The sequence below is a fragment of the Aquarana catesbeiana genome, linkage group LG01, assembly GCF_042186555.1.
Source record: "Aquarana catesbeiana isolate 2022-GZ linkage group LG01, ASM4218655v1, whole genome shotgun sequence".
NCBI classification, from domain to species: domain Eukaryota; kingdom Metazoa; phylum Chordata; class Amphibia; order Anura; family Ranidae; genus Aquarana; species Aquarana catesbeiana.
Window position 1 is genome coordinate 280,756,443 of NC_133324.1, and position 19,856 is coordinate 280,776,298.

A 19,856-nucleotide genomic window follows, 5' to 3' on the forward strand; every position below is an offset into this window, starting at 1 on the left:
CTATTTTCAAAGAAATTCGTTACTACCTCATTCGGAGATTTGAATACATTAGAATCTCCGAAAAATTTGTCCGATTAAATATTTGGACCAAAACAAATTTCACATGTCTAATTGTCTGCTTTGCTTCTCATAAAACATGGGCTATGAGCAAAAACTGATGCTTGAGAATCCCATGTGGTTTTAAATTGCTTTGCTTATATTTATAGAAAGTGGCCTTTGGGCTAGGGTGCAGGGAATCTTATAGACCTGTATGCATAGTTTCTATGCGATAGGGCATGACCAGCATGTATTATAAAATGTGCCCAGTCATGAACAGCCATGAAAACATGTTAGCCTACACGTACACTAGCCTACCCTGACCGTGGCCGTTGGAAAACGCGTTTTTTCCACGATTTTGCAGCGTTTTGTATTTTCCCGTGGTCAAAGCGATAAACCTCACCTAAATGAGGCAGCTCCTAAACTCTGCTAAAAGCCAGTGGAGTTGATTTACTAAATTCAAATATACTGTGCACTGCAAGTGCACTTGCTGCAGACCTTAGTAAATGAGGTAAAAAGTCTTATCTTATCGTATCCTATCTTTGTAGATGAAAGCACAACAAAACATTAAGGTGTGATTGGGGCCCAAGGGGTTTAATAATCTAGCACGTTCTCATTCTTGGGATCTCTACTTTATAAATAGGGTTTTGTTTTCTAAATTTAACAAATTGCTGTGAAAAACTACACCACTTTTGAAAAAAATAAGCCAACATCTGATATAACACATCCTGTCTGTAACGTATTCCTTCTCATGTCATATTCTATTTCATAAAGTTCTTCATAACAAGGAAAATACTTATACCACTGGTTATTCCCTTTAGATTTGGCCTTTCTTTTACTCCCGGCTTTTCGAGTCATGGGTTGATGGTGTATAGGTGACCACCATACGCTATGTAAAAACTTCTAAACCTACCATGATCTTTCTTAAATGCTCATTTGTGGTAGGGACCAGATCCTGCAAACAACATCATTGAGCTATTCAGGCAAGGCAGGCTACTTGTTACTTATTGTCTAAAGGAATTTGGTTCATTCTCATGAAGAAGGGGGAAGAGTTAACACTCCAGGTGGAGTCAAACTGACTGCCCATAACATGCATAGAAAAGAGTTAACATGAAACAGAGCCCAATTCTTTATAAATATTGAGGTATGAGCAGAATAGGTCTATGGTCAGTCCACCTGGGTGTCCGACAACTTCAGCTCAGCTCCTAGGACATTCTTAAGGATAGCATGAAGATGCTGCAGCTCGGTATAACATTTATCATTTTACTGGAGCAGGTGTCTGGAGAAGGTAAGACCACAATCATGAATAGCATTATTGTAACAAAATATCATTATGGTAACAAAATCATTCTCTTTTCATCTTTAGTTTCCTCTTCTATGTCTTTAGGTGTAGAGGTTAGGTCATGTTTAGAGACATGTTCTGGATATGTTACAGGTAACAGTTTTGTAGAGTTTAATGTTAAGGTTGGGTTCTGAGGTCAGGACAGAACTGACTTAATCAGTTACTATTATTTTTCAGGTTTGATAAATCACTTTTTTAGGTCTGATAACATTTTTTTTTCTGGTTACTGTGGCTGCATTTTTAGCATTGAAAAAACAAATAATATATTGGTGTCAGCAGTTTTGCATGCAAATTAAATGAGCCTTAGCTACATATAAAATTAACATACTAGTTTATTACTGTAGCTGTGAGATGTAAGGGAATAAAGTCCTGTCCATCTGTGTTGATAAATAAAAATCACAGAAACTCTGTTATATTGGCTTGATACAAGATTTAACATGCAGTGGTATAGCAATGATTTGGGGGGAGGGGTTCTAATTCTAGAATGGGCGATATTCGTGCAAAGTTTATTTTGTTTAAGGGATTAGGGCCATCCGTTAAATTCTTATAGGTCAGAATAACAGCCTTGCCATTGTTATTAGATCTGTTTGGGGGATTGGGGGGAAGTCAAGCAATATCTCCCCTTTTTTTCTGAACAGTTTAATAGATTGGTGCGTTTCATAATCGGGTTCTAAATTATAGCACTATTTTATAATAATTACAGTATCCACATGACTGTTTCTTTAAACAATATATTTCATATTTCAAAGTATATCATACCCCTCCTATGCATCTAGAGAAAGTTGATTAATGCTGCGTACACACGACCGGACTTTACGGCATACTTTGCCTGGCGGACTTTTCAACGGACTTTACGACAGACTTTCCGAATGAACGGACTTGGCTACACACGATCAACCAAAGTCCGACGGATTCGTACTTGATGATGTACGACCGGACTAAAACGAGGAAGTTCATAGCCAGTAGCCAGTAGCCAATAGCTGCCCTAGTGTAGTTTTTTGTCCGTCGGACTAGCATACAGACGAGCGGACTTTTCGACCAGACTCAAGTCTGTCGGATAGATTTGAAACATGTTTCAAATCTAAGTCCGTCAAACTTTTGACAAAACAAAGTCCGCTGGAGCCCACACACGATCGAATTGTCCGGCGAAATCCGGTACGCCGGACCAAGTATGCCGTAAAGTCCGATCGTGTGTACGCGGCATAAGGCTCCATGCACACTAGTGTTTTTTTTTAAATCTAAAATAATGCTTGAACAAACGCTTGATAAAAAATGTTGGCAATAGCTTTTTGTAGTAGCATTTTAACAGAGTTTTAGGAGCATTTAGGAGTGTTTAAGAGTGTTTAGGAGCGTTAGCATTTTATTAACGTTTTTGCAGTAAAAGGGTAAAAAAAGGCTAAAAAAACGCTATTAGGAGCGCTTCTGCTGTAAAAACGCTCCAAGAAACTCTACAAAAAAAAAAAATGTTCTGCTCCTGGAGACGCTGAAGCTCAAAAAAGGGTAATACCCCAAAGTAGTGTGCATGGACACATAGGATAACACTATGTGATTGATTTACTAAAGGCAAAAAGACTGTGCACTTTGCAAGAGCAGTTGCTTCAGAGCTTAGTAAATGAGCAAAAGCTCTGCTGACTTCCATCATCCAATCATGTGCAAGCAAAAATGCAGTTTTTTTAATATTCCTTGCATGTGACTGGATGTTCTTTGCAAAGAGAAGCCTTACCTGATTTACTAAGCCCTGGAGCAACTGCCTTGCAGAGTGCAACTGCACTTTGCAAAGTGCACAGTCAATTTGCCTTTAGTAAATCAACCCCTTTGTGTTGGTCTAGCACATAAAATTCCAATAAAATACATTTACGTTTTTGGTTGTAACATGACTAAATGTGGAAAATTTCAAGGGGTATAAATACTTTTTCAAGGCACTGTATTTGACATAGCTGAAAGATTCACTTTAACTAGTTGAATGTTAAACTTATTCAGGAAGTTTTACTTTATTAATTGTCTATCTTTATTCAGGTCAGTGGTGCTACTCTTCTCAGAACCCTGCATGCGGTGAGTAATTTAGCAAATAACAAAGCGTGATAAGGTTTGAAAAAAACATCCATCCTTTAAAACATGTTAGAATTACATTCAAACAATTTTTGTAGTTTATGATTAATTAAGAGAGTGTGTGTGTGTGTGTGTGTGTGTGTGGGGGGGGGGGGGGTTAGATCATTTGTCAGACTTTTGTTGCTGTCTGTATTGTGCAAATGTCTTTTAATTTCCTGTTTTGTCATCAAAATTGCCCATGAGAACAATTCTGCAATGGGGACAAAGGCAGCAGTAAATTAACCTGTTTTAGGTATTTGTTGTGGTGTATGACCCTGTTGGTGAGATGTCCTTGTAGTGGTGGCCTATGTTAGATTGGGAGTAGTTAGTCACACACTTTGTGTAATGCACAGTATCATTTATATGAGTCCAGGTTATAGTGCAGTACAAACAGTTTTGGACATTAGTATATAGATACATTTAGTGTATGCACAGAGATGCAGAATAGTATAGTACTGTATTACCCAATTGCATTACCAGAGAATGGCTTGTGCTAGCAGAGGGAGCATTCCTTAAAGCGGGGGTCCACCTATCTATCGTTTTTTTTTTTTTTTAGTTAATTCACAAACTTTTCTTCTCAGCATTACATACTCACATATTGTGTGTAATATGTCCGCCTGTGTCAGATTTCGTCAGAAAGAATAACTTATATTATTCACTGCAGGCGGTTTCCATCTTCATTGTGGGCATTTGAAGCCCACAAGCATTTATTTCCTGGATGCGGTGAATGCTGTGCTCCCAGCATTCACCGCTCGTTCCCGCACATGCTCAGTGGCATCCTGGGAAGCCTGAGACTAGCTCCCAGGAGACACTGGGCAGTCTGGGAGAGGCTAGAAACACGCCTACTCCCACGGGAGGAGAACCAGGAAGTGCAAAGAAGAATAGAAAAATAAAAGGTAATTATGGCGATTTAAATTTTTTTAAACGGCATGTCAGCATCTAGGCAAGGAAGAGAATACATACAGATATTGTTCAAAATTTGGGTGGAACCCCCCTTTAAGCAGATGTATTTGGAAGCAGATAGTGTCTCGGTCCCACGCCTCCTTTCCAGACACGGGACTATCAGCAATAACCAAGGAGTCTGCCCTAAGCTATCCCTCCTCCATAGAAACCTTTCCCTGTACTTTGCACTCTCCCTCACAAAGGGGTTCCTTTCCCTAACCATTCACTTTCCAGACGTGCGCCAAAGTGAAGTGAGGTGAAGTGAAGTTTAAAAAGTTCCCTCAATCCTTTCAAGAGTTTAGTGTCCAATCAGACCACTTCTCCTCTTGAAGCAATGTATGGAATCTCTAAGGGCTCAATTCCCTTATGAGACTACCCTTCCCATGTAATAATGTCACAGAGCCACCTACAGGTGGGAAGGCTAACTGCATCTACACACATCTTTACTGTCTGTTTTGACTGTGTGTGTACATGTGTGTTATCTCTAATGGGCACACACACAGAAAGGTCTTATTAATCCCCACTCTATCAAAAACGAATAAAATGTGACTCTTTATCTCCCATACTCTATAAAGGATGTGTGGTATATGAAAGACTTAATTCACCCATTAGTAACAGAATAGTATATAACTTCTAGTAAATGGGATGAAAAAAAACTTTAATATAAGTGCAATGGCTCAAGATATGGAAGAAACAACGTGATTGTTTTATGCATTTTTGTTTGGGTCAGGCCCTGACCATTGGAAGGACATTAATAAAAACTGTGGAGGCGATCAACAATCACCTATTAATATTGAAAAAGCCAAAGTAAAGAGAGACAGCCACTTGGGTGACATCATCTTCAACGGTTATGATCATGCTCCATCTGCTGAATGGAAGCTTATGAATGATGGACACTCAGGTGAGGTAATTTTACTGGCATACTAGTCTCATTATTTACTCCATGGTGAACCATACAGTTTATTTTCAAGATGCAGGTTGCTGCACAAATGCTTTAGCAAGACTCTGCTGGTACTTTTCTTATGTTTGTTGTTATGTTTTTATGATATACCTGCTCTTTGCAGTTCTGCTGAGCCTATCTGGAGATATAAGTATCAGTGGTGCAGGTTTACCCAACACATACAAGGCCTTACAGTTCCATTTTCACTGGGGAAGCCCAACCAAAGATGGATCAGAACATACAGTGGATAGCAAGCAGTTTCCACTTGAGGTAACGATGTAAACGACCTATACTCTACTTTCCATAGTCTTAAAGTATAAACTGCTCAGCACTAAATATATTTTCGGGATTTATTGACCACTGTACTCATTACATACACTGTATACATTTCATCACACATGCAATTATTCACATTGGAAACAATACAATTGGTTTTCCACTATAGAATGTAAGTTGAGCAGAATAGAGCATAGTCATGAATTTATTTATGCTATCAATGGCATTCACTGGGACAAAGTATGTTATGTTTAATTTGAAAAATTGCTCCCAAGGGCCTATAGACAGCTAGAACAAGCTGGACTGAATAGAATATATCATAAAAAGTTCTTTATTGCATACAGATACGTTAAAAACTACATGAGCTCTGGTATGCATGGTATCCAAATATGAGATGTCAATGTTACAAATGCAGATAGCAAAAAAGAGTTTCTTAACACTAAATGCTATTGCTCAGAGAAGAGTCCCAACGCGCTTTGATCGTATGTAGTTCTGATCTTCCTCAGGGGGATGAAGACATCTAATATCACAAAACATATCAAGGTTAAGGCATCCTAAAACAATGAAGAAGTGTACATATATGGACACATCGTCCAACTGATTTAGCCATTGTTTGATCAAAACGTTTTTTTTCACACCTTCAAATTGAAGTATCGTGCATGACCAGAGGTTTTTTTTTTTCATATATCTGTACGCAATAAAGAACTTTTTTTGATATATTCTATTCAGTCCAACTTTTTCTAGCTGCCTATAGGTCCTTGGGAGCAATTTTTCAAATGAATCATATTTTGGGCTAGCAGCACTTTCTCTCCACCCAGGTGGGTGGGTTTCACTTAATTACAAAGTAGGTTATGTTATCTTTTTTTTTCCATGAGTGTAGTAGATTGTCATTACATGTTATGATGGGTATTTGAAGAATATAATAATACAGCAGTACACTGAAACATCGTTAAGGTTTTAGTTGACTGCATCAGTAATGTACAAACAGAGGCACATTTGTATATTGTCAAGTTTTGGAAAAGTTCAGAGATGCAAAAATAACTGTTTATTTGTTTTCAGCTGCATATCGTTCACATGAATGCCAAATACAGTAGTGTCACCGAAGCTAAGAAAGACCTTCAAGGCTTGGCTGTGCTAGGCATACTGATAATGGTAAGACGTGTTCCGCTACTATATCATGGTCCAACATTTTTTTTTTAACAGGCATAAAAATGTTCCCACATTTCTAGGAAATCTAGTCAATGTATGCTACTGCTGATTTGTCTTTAGGTGGGAGAAGCAGATAATCCAAGTTATAGTCCCTTAGTGTCTGCTATGAAGAATATATCATTGGAAGGTCAGTGTATATATTACTTTTTTTTTGTTAACCAGTATATCTGTTGAATCACCATCATCTTCTTACCCGTATTATTATATAAAAACAATTAGATTGTACTTTCTATCGGCCTTATTCAGTAAAACATAGAGAAGTCTGCAGAGTTTGGTTATCTTCACATTAGTAGTGATTCAATTGGTTTTCCACTACAGAATTCAGTTATCTGACCTCAGTGTACTGAAATCTGATTGCTTGCTGGACTTCTCACTGCTTTAACAGAACATAAATGTCATTGTTCTTTGCATAGGTTTAACAAATAAACCCTTGTGAATGAATTAGTTGTGTCTGACTTTGATCAGAAGTAATTTTGAAGGGTTTCCATACAATCTATGTTTTAGTTTATTTAAAAGCAGCTGTTAACTTTAACACTTGCATTGCCCTAATGTCTCATCATAAGTACCTAACATGCATAAACGCTTTATTTCCCAGGAGACTATGTACTAATGACACCATTTGCCCTGGAAAGCCTCCTCCCAGCTCATGGGAAGTTGTCAAGATACTACAGATATCAAGGTTCCCTCACAACTCCTGACTGCTCACAAGCTGTCATTTGGACAGTGTTTGAAGAGCCGGTGACCATCAGTAGGACGCAGGTACAACCAAAATGATTGTTTTTTTTTCCTTTTTTTAGGCCTAACAAACATGGGTTGTGGGTAAATAGGGAAAAGCATGTAGTAATCTCTAACAATCAATATCGAAGCCTCTTTACTTGTTCTGTTTCTTAAGGCTTAGAAAAGTTAACATTGGACTGATTGCAAACGATGAGAATGTTGGACAAATTAGCGTCTGTTTTCTTTTTTTTTTTTTAGCTGCTAGCCTCATATCAAAGATGAAGTGGTTACTAAAGTTACGAAAATTCTCGTATGACGGAATACAACTTCGGAAGTGATATAATGGGGGTTATTTACGAAAGGCAAATCCACTTTGCACTACAAGTGCAAAGTGCACGTGAAATTGAGGGGAAGCTCTGCTGATTTTATTATCCAATCTTGTGTAAGCTAAAATGCTGTTTTTTATTTTCCTTGCATGTCCCCCTCAGACCTACAACGACTGCACTTCCAAGTGCACTTTCAGTGCAATTTTCAAGTGCATTTTGCACTTGTAGTTTGCACTTGTAGTGCAAAGTGGATTTGCCTTTCGTAAATAACCCCCAGTGTGTTGTAATGTATTTCATTTCCAAGCATTTTTTTCGAAAACTGTACTGTTTAAACATAAATTGTACGATCTGGTATCGTACGAGAAAAATTTTCATGTTTGTTCCTTCAGATAATTTTGGATGAACTGTTGTAGTTGGCTCTTGAAAGCCGTGTACTAACGATCAGATTATCATACAATTGATTTGAAAGGGGTATTTTTCATCTGATTTTCTAATCGTGTTTACTAGACATAGGGTTTAATGGTGCATATCATTGTCCATTTTATCTTATTACAAAATCACCCATTGTGTACATTTTAAGTGTGACTGAGACCTTTGAAATGCTAATAGTTGCTAAAATTACATTTACCTATTGACTGCACTCAACTTCAGGGGGTGTCAGAAAGCTCAGATATATGTGCAGACACCTTGTGGTGCCTGCTATTTAGCTGCTCAGGTTAGCTTGTATACTTGAAATATATATATATATTAGAGCTGCACGATTAATCGTTAAAAAATTACAATCTCAATTCAACCCCCCCCCCCATCTTAACACAGCATTTCCTCGATTCGATCAAGTGCAGAGAGTTCTCTGCTCACAGCTGACAGCTGTCAAAAAGAAAAAAAAAAAAAAACAGGCAGCCTGCCAAGTTTCACAAAATCGCTTAGGCAGAGATAACTATAAACAATGTAATATTTGGTTCTTTTAGAATTTAGGTCAAGGAATGAACTTCCGTTTGTAAATGATGTCAGTTTATCCAGTTAAAGACTAAACTTTTTTCTGACACTTGTTGCTTACAAGTTAAAAACAGTACTTTTTATTATAGAATTTATTACTTAGAGCCCCCAAACATATATATTTTTTAAGCAGTGACCCTAGAGAATAAAATGGCGCTTTTGCAATATTTTATGTCACATGGTATTTGCGCAGCGGTCTTTTAAACACAATTTTTTAAGGGGAAAAATACACTTTAAATCAATAAAAAAACAAAAAAAAACAAACAAACAGTAAAGTTAGCTCAATTTTTTTGTATAATGTGAAAGATGATGTTACGCCGCAAGAATCGTGATCTTTGTTCTAAGCAAAAAAATCATGATTGTCATTTAAGCCAGAATCGTGCAGCTCTAATATATATATATATATATATATATATATATATATATATATATATATATATATATCTTCATGTGAAGATGTGAGTATTGGTTCCCTTGAACCAAGATTTTCTACGGATAGGACTGCAGTTAGGGAATATTTGCAGTCAGTTGCTGAACCAGTAAAGAGAGGCATGGAGTACAACCCAAAGCCATAACAGAGGGCCGGCATGACAGGGTTTAATGGGGCTTTAGGTACCTGGGGTTAGGGAAGCAGGGGAGTGTAGTGGGTGTTTCGGTGGGTGGAGCCCTGGAGGGGGAAGTGACGTAGGACCAGGAAGGGAGGCGACATCAGTCTGCAGGGGAAAGAGAGAGCAACAGCTTCCCACCCTCCTGCCCTACATGTTGTGGAAATTTTTCGGTTGGTTAGGGGGACATGTGTGCGTCCCTGAGGAAAAGTGGTGCACCTGGCGGGGTACAAGGTCCTTTTAGGTCATATGGGCATTTAAAAGGTGTAGGGACCCATCTGAGGTACGGCTCCCTGTTGGTACGGGTACCTGCTAGTTGTCTCCGAGTTGGGGGTTCACGACTGGAGGCCTTAAAAGTGACTAGCAGGTACAGTTCTGGTTTATGCCTATTGGAACCTTGGGCTCCATTATCGTTAATAAACTGTATGTTATGTTTAAAAGGTTATTGAAATGGTCATTATTGGTTATTTATATATTTGGTTAATAAAATGGCTGCTACAGCCAATTTACCCCAGTTATGTGTGGTGTGGTCATTAGAGGTAAGGGGGGTGGTTTTATTGGCATAGCAGGTAACAAGAAATGGTTAATACCATAGTCATGCCATAATCAGGAAAATAGGAGACATCTTTTTTTTCCTTATTGAATGTGCTCATATCCTGTACTTGTGTGATAAATCCTCACAATTTTCCAAACAAATCACGATACTCCTCCTATAGGACTTTAAACTCATTCAAGCAATGGTGTTTGTCATTTATTATGTGAATTTCTTTTTAATTTACTCACACTGGAGGTTTGGAGTTTAACATGATATTTTTCTATTCATTTTTTAAAATTTACCATTTGAAAACAGTGCAGGTTAATGTTTTGTATATGATGATAAATTACCTTGACTTTGCAAAGAATTTACTGTTTATTCTCCAAGAGATCAGTGGTCTCTTTTCCCGCTTCATGTTAATTATAGGTCTCAGACACTGTATATTTTAATGTGTTTACAGCATCGAATCCTGACGGACACAGCTCATTTCTCCTCTCAGGGAGAGACCCCTGTGAAAATGTGGGAGAATTACCGACCACCTCAGCCACTTAAGGGACGTCAAGTATTGGCTTCCAAAGATGCCACTGTGAGCTGCTCATCTGGCCTGTGTGCTCCTGTATTGTCCTTGTGTATGATTAGCCTGGCAGCCAGGATATTGCTGAATTAGAATAATGTGCCATCATCTGTGTCATTTTTTTATGTAAGAATTTCACAAAGAAGACGTAATGAATTTGTGAACTGAATGAACTTGGAAATACAAACAAGCTCTGATTGAATCACATAATAGAACATCCAGATTAGGCTGGCATGATCACAGATATTACCTCCTGGAAACCTAGCTATCTCTGTCTCTGGAATTACTTTATAAGTTTCAAAACTGAGCCACTGTGAATGAGTGGCTGGTTCTATGAAATAAAATGTACCATGCTGACCTCCAAGCTCTTTGACTCACCCCCTCTTCCTAACATTCTGGCATTTGACACTTCAATGACAGAGTTTTAAAATGTATGTACAGACAAAACCTGTCTGTACATATGAGTGCCAGAAAAGAAAATTCCCAGAAAGAAAAGAAGATTCCCAGCCACGAAAATTATTTTCTGTAGCAACATGAGGTGAAATTGAAGGCTTGGTTGTTCGAATTTCGAAATCAATGGTGGCACCATCGGATCACAAAACTTCTGATTTTCAAAATTTGACCATGTATGGCCAGTCTAAGCCACTGTGAATAAGTGGCTGGTTTTATGAAATAAAATGTGCCATGCCGACCACTCACACTCGTTTATAAGTCATGTCGATTTGTAAAGTTAACTATTCAGTGAACCCAAACTGTCCTAAAACATTACTGAAGTGACAGCTGTGCAGAACCTGCTGCAACGTGTAGTATTTGCAAGTATCTCTAGTAGAAATTAATTCCTGTGGAGCTCCTTTGGATCCTAGGTCCAAGCTCTATACAGGCATACCCCACTTTTAAGTACGCAATGGGGTTTATTTACTAAAGCTGGAAAGTGCAAAATCAGGCTCACTTCTGCATAGAAAACAATGAGCTTCCAGGTTTTATTACCAAAGTCTAATTGAACAAGTTGGGGTTAGAAGCTTATTGGTTTCTATGCAGAAGGGAGCCTGATTTTGCACTTTCCAGCTTTAGTAAATAAACCCCATTGTGTACTTAAAAGTGGCGTATGTCTGTATAGATCTTTGACTCACTCCCTCTTCTTTACATTCTGCCATTTGACATTTCAATGAAAGGGTTTTAAATTGTATGTAAAGGCAAAGCCAAAACCTATTTTAGTTTTTAGATAGTTTAGAAGTTGGAAAGGGTTAAAACCGCTATTAAAATATTTTTTACTGTCTGTGTCCAGTTGGGGCAATTTACTGAAGACGCAACAGGAAATGGTAGGAAAATTTCCAAAGAGAACAGAATTTCCATCCTAGACAGTGGGCACAGGATAAGGTGTCTTCATTGTAGGATAATCTCATTTATTGTTCTGACGGCAACTCAAAATTTCTGGATTTCCTTTCACTTTTTTGCCTTGGTGACTAGGATCACCAGGACAAATAGAGAGGGTAAACCTCCACAGGAAGGACCAGGAGAGCAATAAAAACAGATGAAGGATTTACCTCTTCCTACTCTATCTAAAACAAAACAAAAAAACTTTAAATCCACTTTAATCTAGACCTTGATGGCAGTGCAGGCCCCACAGCTTACAATTCAAGGGGCTCCACAGGGATCGATTTGAAGACCAACACAGGCATCAAACAGCACAGTTGTCACTTTAGAAATATTTAAGACCAGGTTGGATTTAGATGTCGGAAGAAAGAACAGTACTAGTATACAATGACTGGATAGACTCTATTTACATGTATCAAACAAAGCATTCTGATGTGTAAACTGATTGAGGCTCTATGTAGATCTTTCTTTTAATGTACAGCGTGCCACCTCTTCTACTGCTATATAAAAAATGAATGTAATGGAAATTACTATCTTCTTGTTTTCTAGAGATAATACTAGACAAAACATATATGCCCAAAATTTATGGTATTCCAGATACAGCTTGTGATCCTCACACTGCACATGCAATGGCATAACCTGCTACCCAGGGCTAGTGATTTTATTAAGTCACTGTGAAGAAAATCAAATGAAAGATTGTGTTACTCCTCATAATTTAATGGGGTGTATTTACTAAAGCCAAATAGACTGTGCACTTTGGAAGTGCAGTTGCACTTGTTATTCCTCGAGCTTAGTAAATGCGGTAACGTTCTGCTAATTTCCATCATCCAATCATGTGCAAGCAAAAATTAAATTTTTTTTTTTCCTTGCACCTGATTGAATATTCTTTACAAACTGAAGCTTTACCACATTTACTAAGCTCTGGGAAAAAAGAGTGCAACTGCACTTGTAAAATGTACAGTCTATTTGCCTTTAATAAATCCACCCAGCACTGTCAGCAGCCATGGAATTATGTTTTCAAATCGGCAAATGAACTTCTTTCCAGTGTCAGCAAGAAACTGCAGAAGGAATATTACTGTAGCTATTCATGGTCTGCTATGCTTACACCTAGCAACCAATCATGAATTATCCCCTGTAGCTAAGGCTAGAGAAATGTCTCTTCTGATATCCAGCAGGTGTACACACATCTCAGAGTCTATTGCAATTTTTTACAGGTTAAAGGAGTTGTAAAGGCAGAAGTTTTTTTTATCTTAATGCATTAAGATAAAAAACCTGTGTGTAGCAGCCCCCTCAGCACCCACTAATACTTTCCTGAGCCACATTTCTCTCCAGCGATGTCCACGAGTGTCTTAGCCGTCCGGGACTCTCCTCCTGATTGGCTGAGACACAGCAGCGGCACCATTGGCTCCCGCGGCTGTCAATCAAAGTCAGCTAGTCAATCAGGGAAGAGAAAGGGGGGGGCCGGGTCGGGGCTCCATGTCTGAATGGACACAAGGAGCAGGGCTGGGACAAGGGGTGGGCAGGAGGGACGGCTGCTCTGGTTACTGTGGTATCATGAGTGGTTGGGGCACTGCAAGGAGATTGGGGGGGGGGATTCGTGTTGCAAGGGGGAATTTAGGGGATGGCAGGGGGTATGAATTGAGAGGGGAGATTTGTGCTAGTAGGGATGATTGGGGGTATTTGTGCTAGGAGGGGAAATTTGGGGGAGGGGGATTTGTGCTAAGAGGGTGGATTGGGGAATATGTGCTGGGAGAGGGGATTTAGAGTGGGGAGGGGGAGAGGATGTGTACTGGCAGGGGAAATTTGAGAAGCAGAGGATTTGTGCCAAGAGGAGCGATTTTTTGGGGAGTTGATTTGTGCGTGGGGGGTATTTGCGGAGAGAGAGAGGATTTGAGCTGGAAGAGGGGATGAGGGGAGGGGAGATTTCAGCAGGGGGTGGATTTGTACCGGGAGGAGAGAGATTTATGCTTAGGGGTTAAGCATGCAGACTAGTGCTCATTATTTATTTTTTGTTGGGGGGGGGATTTTTGCTGACACATAATGCTCATAAATCTTGGGGGGGGGGGGGGGGGTTGCAGGTTGTCATGCTGGACATCTTATTTCATTACTGTGGCTCATTTAATAAAACGTAATGAACTCAGTGGGCCAGCATAACAGCCAGGCAACTAGCACTTTCAGAAAAAGGTTAGCAATGGCAGCCCTTTCTTATTGGGAGATTTATTTAAAAGGAAATGGCAGTAAAACTGTTGATTTTCCATTGCTAGTTACTGGGCCATTTAAAACAAACAAGATTACATGTCACGTATGGCATTTTGATATCTTTTTAAACGTGTAGCTTTGATTTAAATACCTGATGATCTGAAATTAATGTCCTTGTATAGGCACTATAGGGTGACAACACTCTGTCCCTGACTCCCCATTGTACCTCTGCATTGTCACTCTGTTGTCACAGGAAACCACAAGTTGCCATGTTAACACAGGCAGGGTCCACCCTTGTCACCATCAGAGAGCTGGCCCAAAGCAATAAGGTTCAAGCTAATGCTGAGCGCATATAGACAGGAAGTGGCTGAAAGAGGCTGGAGGGGGTCAGCAGCACTGAAATACAACAAAGAGGAAAAAAAATGGTGAAAAAAATGTGGCCATCGTTTATGGTACTTGACGCTTTAGCAAACTAAACATCATCCTGTTAGGGCTCACATGTTTTAATTTAGTACTTTTTAAATTACAGTAATACATATTATCTGTGAATAGATTTTTGTACCTTTTTTTACGTTTGGAAAACGATCTGCTGCGAGTGTCAATGTATTCCTAGCAACACTCCAAATGCAGATTGCTAAACACAGTGCTATGGTACCATGCAATCTCATGCAGTGTGTTTTTGAAAAGTAGTGCATGCACTACTTTTGGTTTGATCCATTGTGTTTTCAGCCCATTCAAATGAATGGCCTGAAAATCACACTGCACTGAATTGTGTGAACCGGCCCTTAATGTGTTCCTGTTAGAGAAATCTCCCCAAAACGAAGACATATGGCATCTCCTTGTTGATCACGCCTGCATGATGCCAGGGGCGTCCTGCGGTTATGTTCTGGGTATATACTGTATAACACTCCTGGTGGTGTTATGGTCTCACATGCTTTTTCTCCTGGGGATGCTGTAGATCACATTTGGACTAATTGTGACTGACCACCAATTGACTCATAAGGTATTCATTCTAATTCGGCTCCTTCTTCACTTTTTTACCCTTTCCTTGGTCTATGTAATTTATTGGGTTCAATTCTCTATGGCTTTTGCCATTATATTCACACTTTTCCACAACTTCACTCTTTTTCTTTGTGTTGTACTCTGGTACAATCTTTACCTCTTTCTTTTTGTATTTTATCTAGAGTCATAGGCTTATGCCAATTTGCAAGTAGCAATTTTCGCCATATAAGCAACTTACTATGGTTACAACTATTGGGCTCATTAGGCTTTATTTTAGTCTGGAGTCTCATTCACGTGCACTTTCACTGATCGTGTCTTTCTTTGGCTGTATCCATCCCAGTGGGGTCAATTTTCTATGTTCATTTTAATTTAGCAAGATTTTCACACTAATTCAGGCTCTGCTTTCTTGGGTGATGGCACTTTCGTATAATCCTTTTCCCACACTTCTCTCTATTTCCCTGATATACTAGGATTCCTAGGCTTATACTTATATGCAAGTAGCAATATCTATCATATAACAAATATATACTAATACTTTTTACAGAAAACCCTTGAAGTTGCTTTTTGCATCATTTTCAATTTACACATGGAGACCTATCCACTCCAGGAGTGTCCCATATGTGTGCCTTGGACACCCACAGGGTATGCCCCCACAGCTCCTGCGATAGACACATCTTCAGCCACCCTTAACCTCTAGCACCATAATTTTAACTTTGAGCTGATTTGTAAGTTATTAGGGGTCGATTTATATACCTTATTTTATTTTTTCCTTTTTTTTAATGCCCTTGGGCTAACTGTCAGATCACATTGGTATTTATACCTATATATTTTTTGCAGATTTATGTCCTGCATCTGCTCCTGAGGAAGTGGACCATATTCCAAAAAATGAGTTGAGCTTTTAGGATGCAATTATATCCTAATCATGCGTTGGAATTTCTTATAGATCATGTATTTTTAATCAGTTTGATGTCAGGGAATGCCTATCAGCTTATATTAACTTTTTTCTTTTTCATTTCTGTAATATGTTATGTTTTATCTGTATACTTATGAATTAATAAATATGCCACCGTGCATCTTTGTCACATGCCTCATTCAAAGTCCCAACTCTCTCCTTTTTATCAAATTACAGGGATAGAGGCGCATGACCTCTTGATCATGTGCTTCATTTAAAGTCCCAATTACCCCCTCCTATAAACAACTGATGGAAACTCTAACCCTTTAACCCTTCCTTGCCCTATCCAAAACCAAAAAAGGTTTAACTGAAATTTGAAGTGATAGTCAGGGCCGATCCTGGACGGGGTGCACGAGGTGCAGTGCACCTGGGCGGCACAGAGGTGGGGGCACTAAAGCGCCAGAGTGCTCCCCTCCCTCCTCCTCCTCTTCTCCTTGTCCGTAGATGGCTCTCTCCGCCAGTCACCGCAGCCGCCGCTTTGTTTATTGCCGAAGCCCATCCCCCCTCCCTCCTCCTGTCAGAGGAGGAGAGCGGAAACAGCCAGAGATCGGAGAGGCTGTGTCTCTGTGTGCAGAGAGACCAGCCGCGCAGTGATGTCACTGGGGGTGGGTGGGGGCGGCCCGTTCCCGACGTGTTCCAGTTCTCCTCCTCCTGTGTAACTTCCGCCTACTGCCCAAGCCTGACACGCTCTGTTCTTCACCCGGGCGGCGTGGCTGCACACTGTCTTCTCCTCTCCAGCTGCCGCCCGGGTGTTTTTTACTTAGCTTAATGTAGGGAGTGGGGGGGTGGTTTGTCGGGGGTCTATACTAATGGAGGGGGGTTTGTCCTGGGGGGTCTATACTAATGGAGGGGGGGTTTGTCCTGGGGGAGTCTATACTAATGGAAGGGGGTTTGTCCTGGGGGGGTCTGTACTAATGGAAGGGGTGTAGTTTGTTCTGGGGGGTCTGTACTAATTGGTTTGTTCTGGCGGGTCTGTACTAATGGAGGGGAGGGTGGTTTGTCCAGGGGGGTCTATATTAATGAAGGGGGGGTGGTTTGTCCTGGGGGGGTCTGTACTAATGGAGGGGGGTGGTTTGTCCAGGGGGGTCTATACTAATGGAGGGGGGGTGGTTTGTCCTGGGGGGGTCTGTACTAATGGAGGGGGGTGGTTTGTCCTGGAGGGTCTGTACTAATGGTGGGGGGAGTGGTTTGTCCTGGGGGGGTCTGTACTAATGGAGGGGGGGTGGTTTGTCCTGGAGGGTCTGTACTAATGGTGGGGGGGGTTTGTCTTGGGGGGTCTGTACTAATGGAGGGGGGGTGGTTTGTCCTGGGGGGGTCTGTACTAATGGAGGGGGGTGGTTTGTCCTGGGGGGGTCTGTACTAATGGAGGGGGGTGGTTTGTCCTGGGGGGGTCTGTACTAATGGTGGGGGGGTGGTTTGTCCAGGGGGTCTGTACTAATGGAGGGGGGTGGTTTGTTCTGGGGGTCTGTACTAATGGAGGGGGGGTGCTTTGTTTTGGGGGGTCTGTACTAATTTAGGGGGGGTGGTTTGTCCGGGGGGTCTGTACTAATGGAGGGGGGTGGTTTGTTCTGGGGGTCTGTACTAATGGAGGTGGGGTGGTTTGTCCTGGGGGGGTCTATACTAATGGGGGGTGGTTTGTCCAGGGGGGTCTGTACTAATGTAGGGGGGTTTGTCTGGGGGTCTGTACTAATGGAGGGGGGTGGTTTGTTCTGGGGGTCTGTACTAATGGAGGGGGGTGGTTTCTCCTGGGGGGGTCTGTACTAATGGAGGGGGGTTGTTTGTCCCGGGGGGTCTGTACTAATGGAGAGGGGGTGATTTGTCCCGGGGGTCTGTACTAATGGAGGGGGGTGGTTTGTTCTGGGGGGGTCTGTACCAATAGAGAGGGTGGTTTGTTTTGGGGGATCTGTACTAATGGAGGGGGTGGTTCTGTACTAATGGAGGGGGGTGGTTTGTCCTGAGGGGGGTCTGTACTAATGGAGGGGGGTGGTTCTGTACTAATGGAGGGGGGTGGTTTGTCCTGAGGGGGGTCTGTACTAATGGAGGCGGTTGGTTTGTTCAGGGGGGGTCTGTACTAATGGAGGAGGAGTGGTTCTGTACTAATGTGGGGGGGTGGTTTGTTCTGGGGGGGTCTGTACTAATGGGGGGGTGGTTCTGTACAAATGGAGGGGGGGTTGTCCTGAGGGGGGTTTGTACTAATGGAGGGGTGGTTGGTGGTCTATACTGATAGAGGGGGGTGTTTTGTCCTGGGGGGGTCTATACTGATTGGGGGTCTGTACTGAGGGAGGGGTTTATACTTAGTGAGGGGTCTGCACTGTACTAATGTAGGGGGGGTGGTTTGTTCTGGGGGGGTCTGTACTAATGGGGGGGTGGTTCTGTACAAATGGAGGGGGGGTTGTCCTGAGGGGGGTTTGTACTAATGGAGGGGTGGTTGGTGGTCTATACTGATAGAGGGGGGTGTTTTGTCCTGGGGGGGTCTATACTGATTGGGGGTCTGTACTGAGGGAGGGGTCTATACTTAGTGGAGGGGGGTCTGTACTGAGGGGCGACTATAGTTGGTGGAGGGGGGTGATACCATGTTTTACCGCACCAGGTGACACCCCTCTCCCTCTCCTCTTCGCGCTTGCTGCTGTACCAGTGAGCGACGCACTATGTTTCTTCCCCCGGCTTCATATCGGCCAGGGAAGAAAAAAAAAGGAGCAAAGAAGAGGATTGTGGGACATGTAGTCCCGAGGACTGGCAGCCCCACTGTAACACGGAAACTGCAGCCCACACAGCATGCTCAGCTGAGTGGGAGAGAGAGAGAGAGCCAGGAGCCTGGGAAAGCTTTCAGGGAAGTACACCCAGGACTCCAGAGAGAGAGGACAGTGCTGAGGGAACACCATCAGAGAGAGAATTTCGCTGCCCTGCGCCACCAGAGGGAAAGTCACACAGCCTAGCGCCATCCCTGGCGGATAAAGGAATGGAGTAATTACCAGAATACAGATCCTGGTGCTACCCAGCAGTGTCGCTACGGGCAATTCTGACTCCTGATCAGAGGAACCGTTGCCTTATCGCTGGGTCAGGTGAGAGGGCCGATTAGCCATTATCTACTAATGTCCATAGGAACTGCAGTCTCTGACCATCTCTTGTAACATGTCTGCAGTCTCTGACCATCTCTTGTATTATGTCTGCAGTCTGACCATCTACTGTATTATGTCTGCAGTCTCTGACCATCTCCTGTACTATGTCTGCAGTCTCTGACCATCTCCTGTATTATATCTCCAGTCTCTGACCATCTCTTGTATCATGTCTGCATTCTCTGACCATCTCCTGTATTATATCTCCAGTCTCTGACCATCTCTTGTATGTCTGCATTCTCTGACCATCTCTTGTATTATGTCTGCAGTCTCTTATCATCTCCTGTATTATATCTCCAGTCTCTGACCATCTCCTGTAGTATGTCTGCAGTCTCTGACCATCGCTTGTAACATGTCTGCAGTCTCTGGCCATCTCCTGTAGTATGTCTGCAGTCTCTGGCCATCTCCTGTAGTATGTCTGCAGTCTCTGGCCATCTCCTGTAGTATGTCTGCAGTCTCTGACCATCTCCTGTAGTATGTCTGCAGTCTCTGACCATCCCCTGTATTATGTCTGCAGTCTCTGACCATCTCCTGTATTATGTCTGCAGTCTCCGACCATCTCCTGTAATATGCCTGCATTCTCTGACCATCTCCTGTACTATGTCTGCAGTCTCTGACCATCTCTTG

The 19,856-nt window shown here is 41.6% G+C and overlaps 1 protein-coding gene across 1 annotated transcript; it reads left to right on the forward strand.

Annotated features, from left to right (window-relative positions):
* The first annotated feature begins 1,263 nt into the window (after positions 1-1,263).
* LOC141128163 (carbonic anhydrase 15-like) lies at positions 1,264-10,679 on the forward strand. Its single transcript, XM_073615316.1, has 8 exons — positions 1,264-1,324; positions 3,395-3,430; positions 5,139-5,309; positions 5,473-5,618; positions 6,684-6,776; positions 6,894-6,960; positions 7,429-7,592; positions 10,473-10,679. The coding sequence occupies exons 1-8, from the start codon at positions 1,264-1,266 to the stop codon at positions 10,677-10,679; spliced, it is 945 nt and encodes a 314-aa protein (XP_073471417.1).
* The last annotated feature ends 9,177 nt before the right edge of the window (positions 10,680-19,856 follow it).

What these genes read in the sequence shown, in the direction of transcription:
- LOC141128163 (XM_073615316.1), top strand. Translation starts at nt 1,264, where the DNA reads ATGAAGATGCTGCAGCTCGGTATAACATTTATCATTTTACTGGAGCAG. An exon ending in GCAAGCAGTTTCCACTTGAG is followed by an intron (nt 5,619 to 6,683) that starts GTAACGATGTAA and finishes ATTTGTTTTCAG; the next exon opens with CTGCATATCGTTCACATGAA. An exon ending in TGACCATCAGTAGGACGCAG is followed by an intron (nt 7,593 to 10,472) that starts GTACAACCAAAA and finishes ATGTGTTTACAG; the next exon opens with CATCGAATCCTGACGGACAC.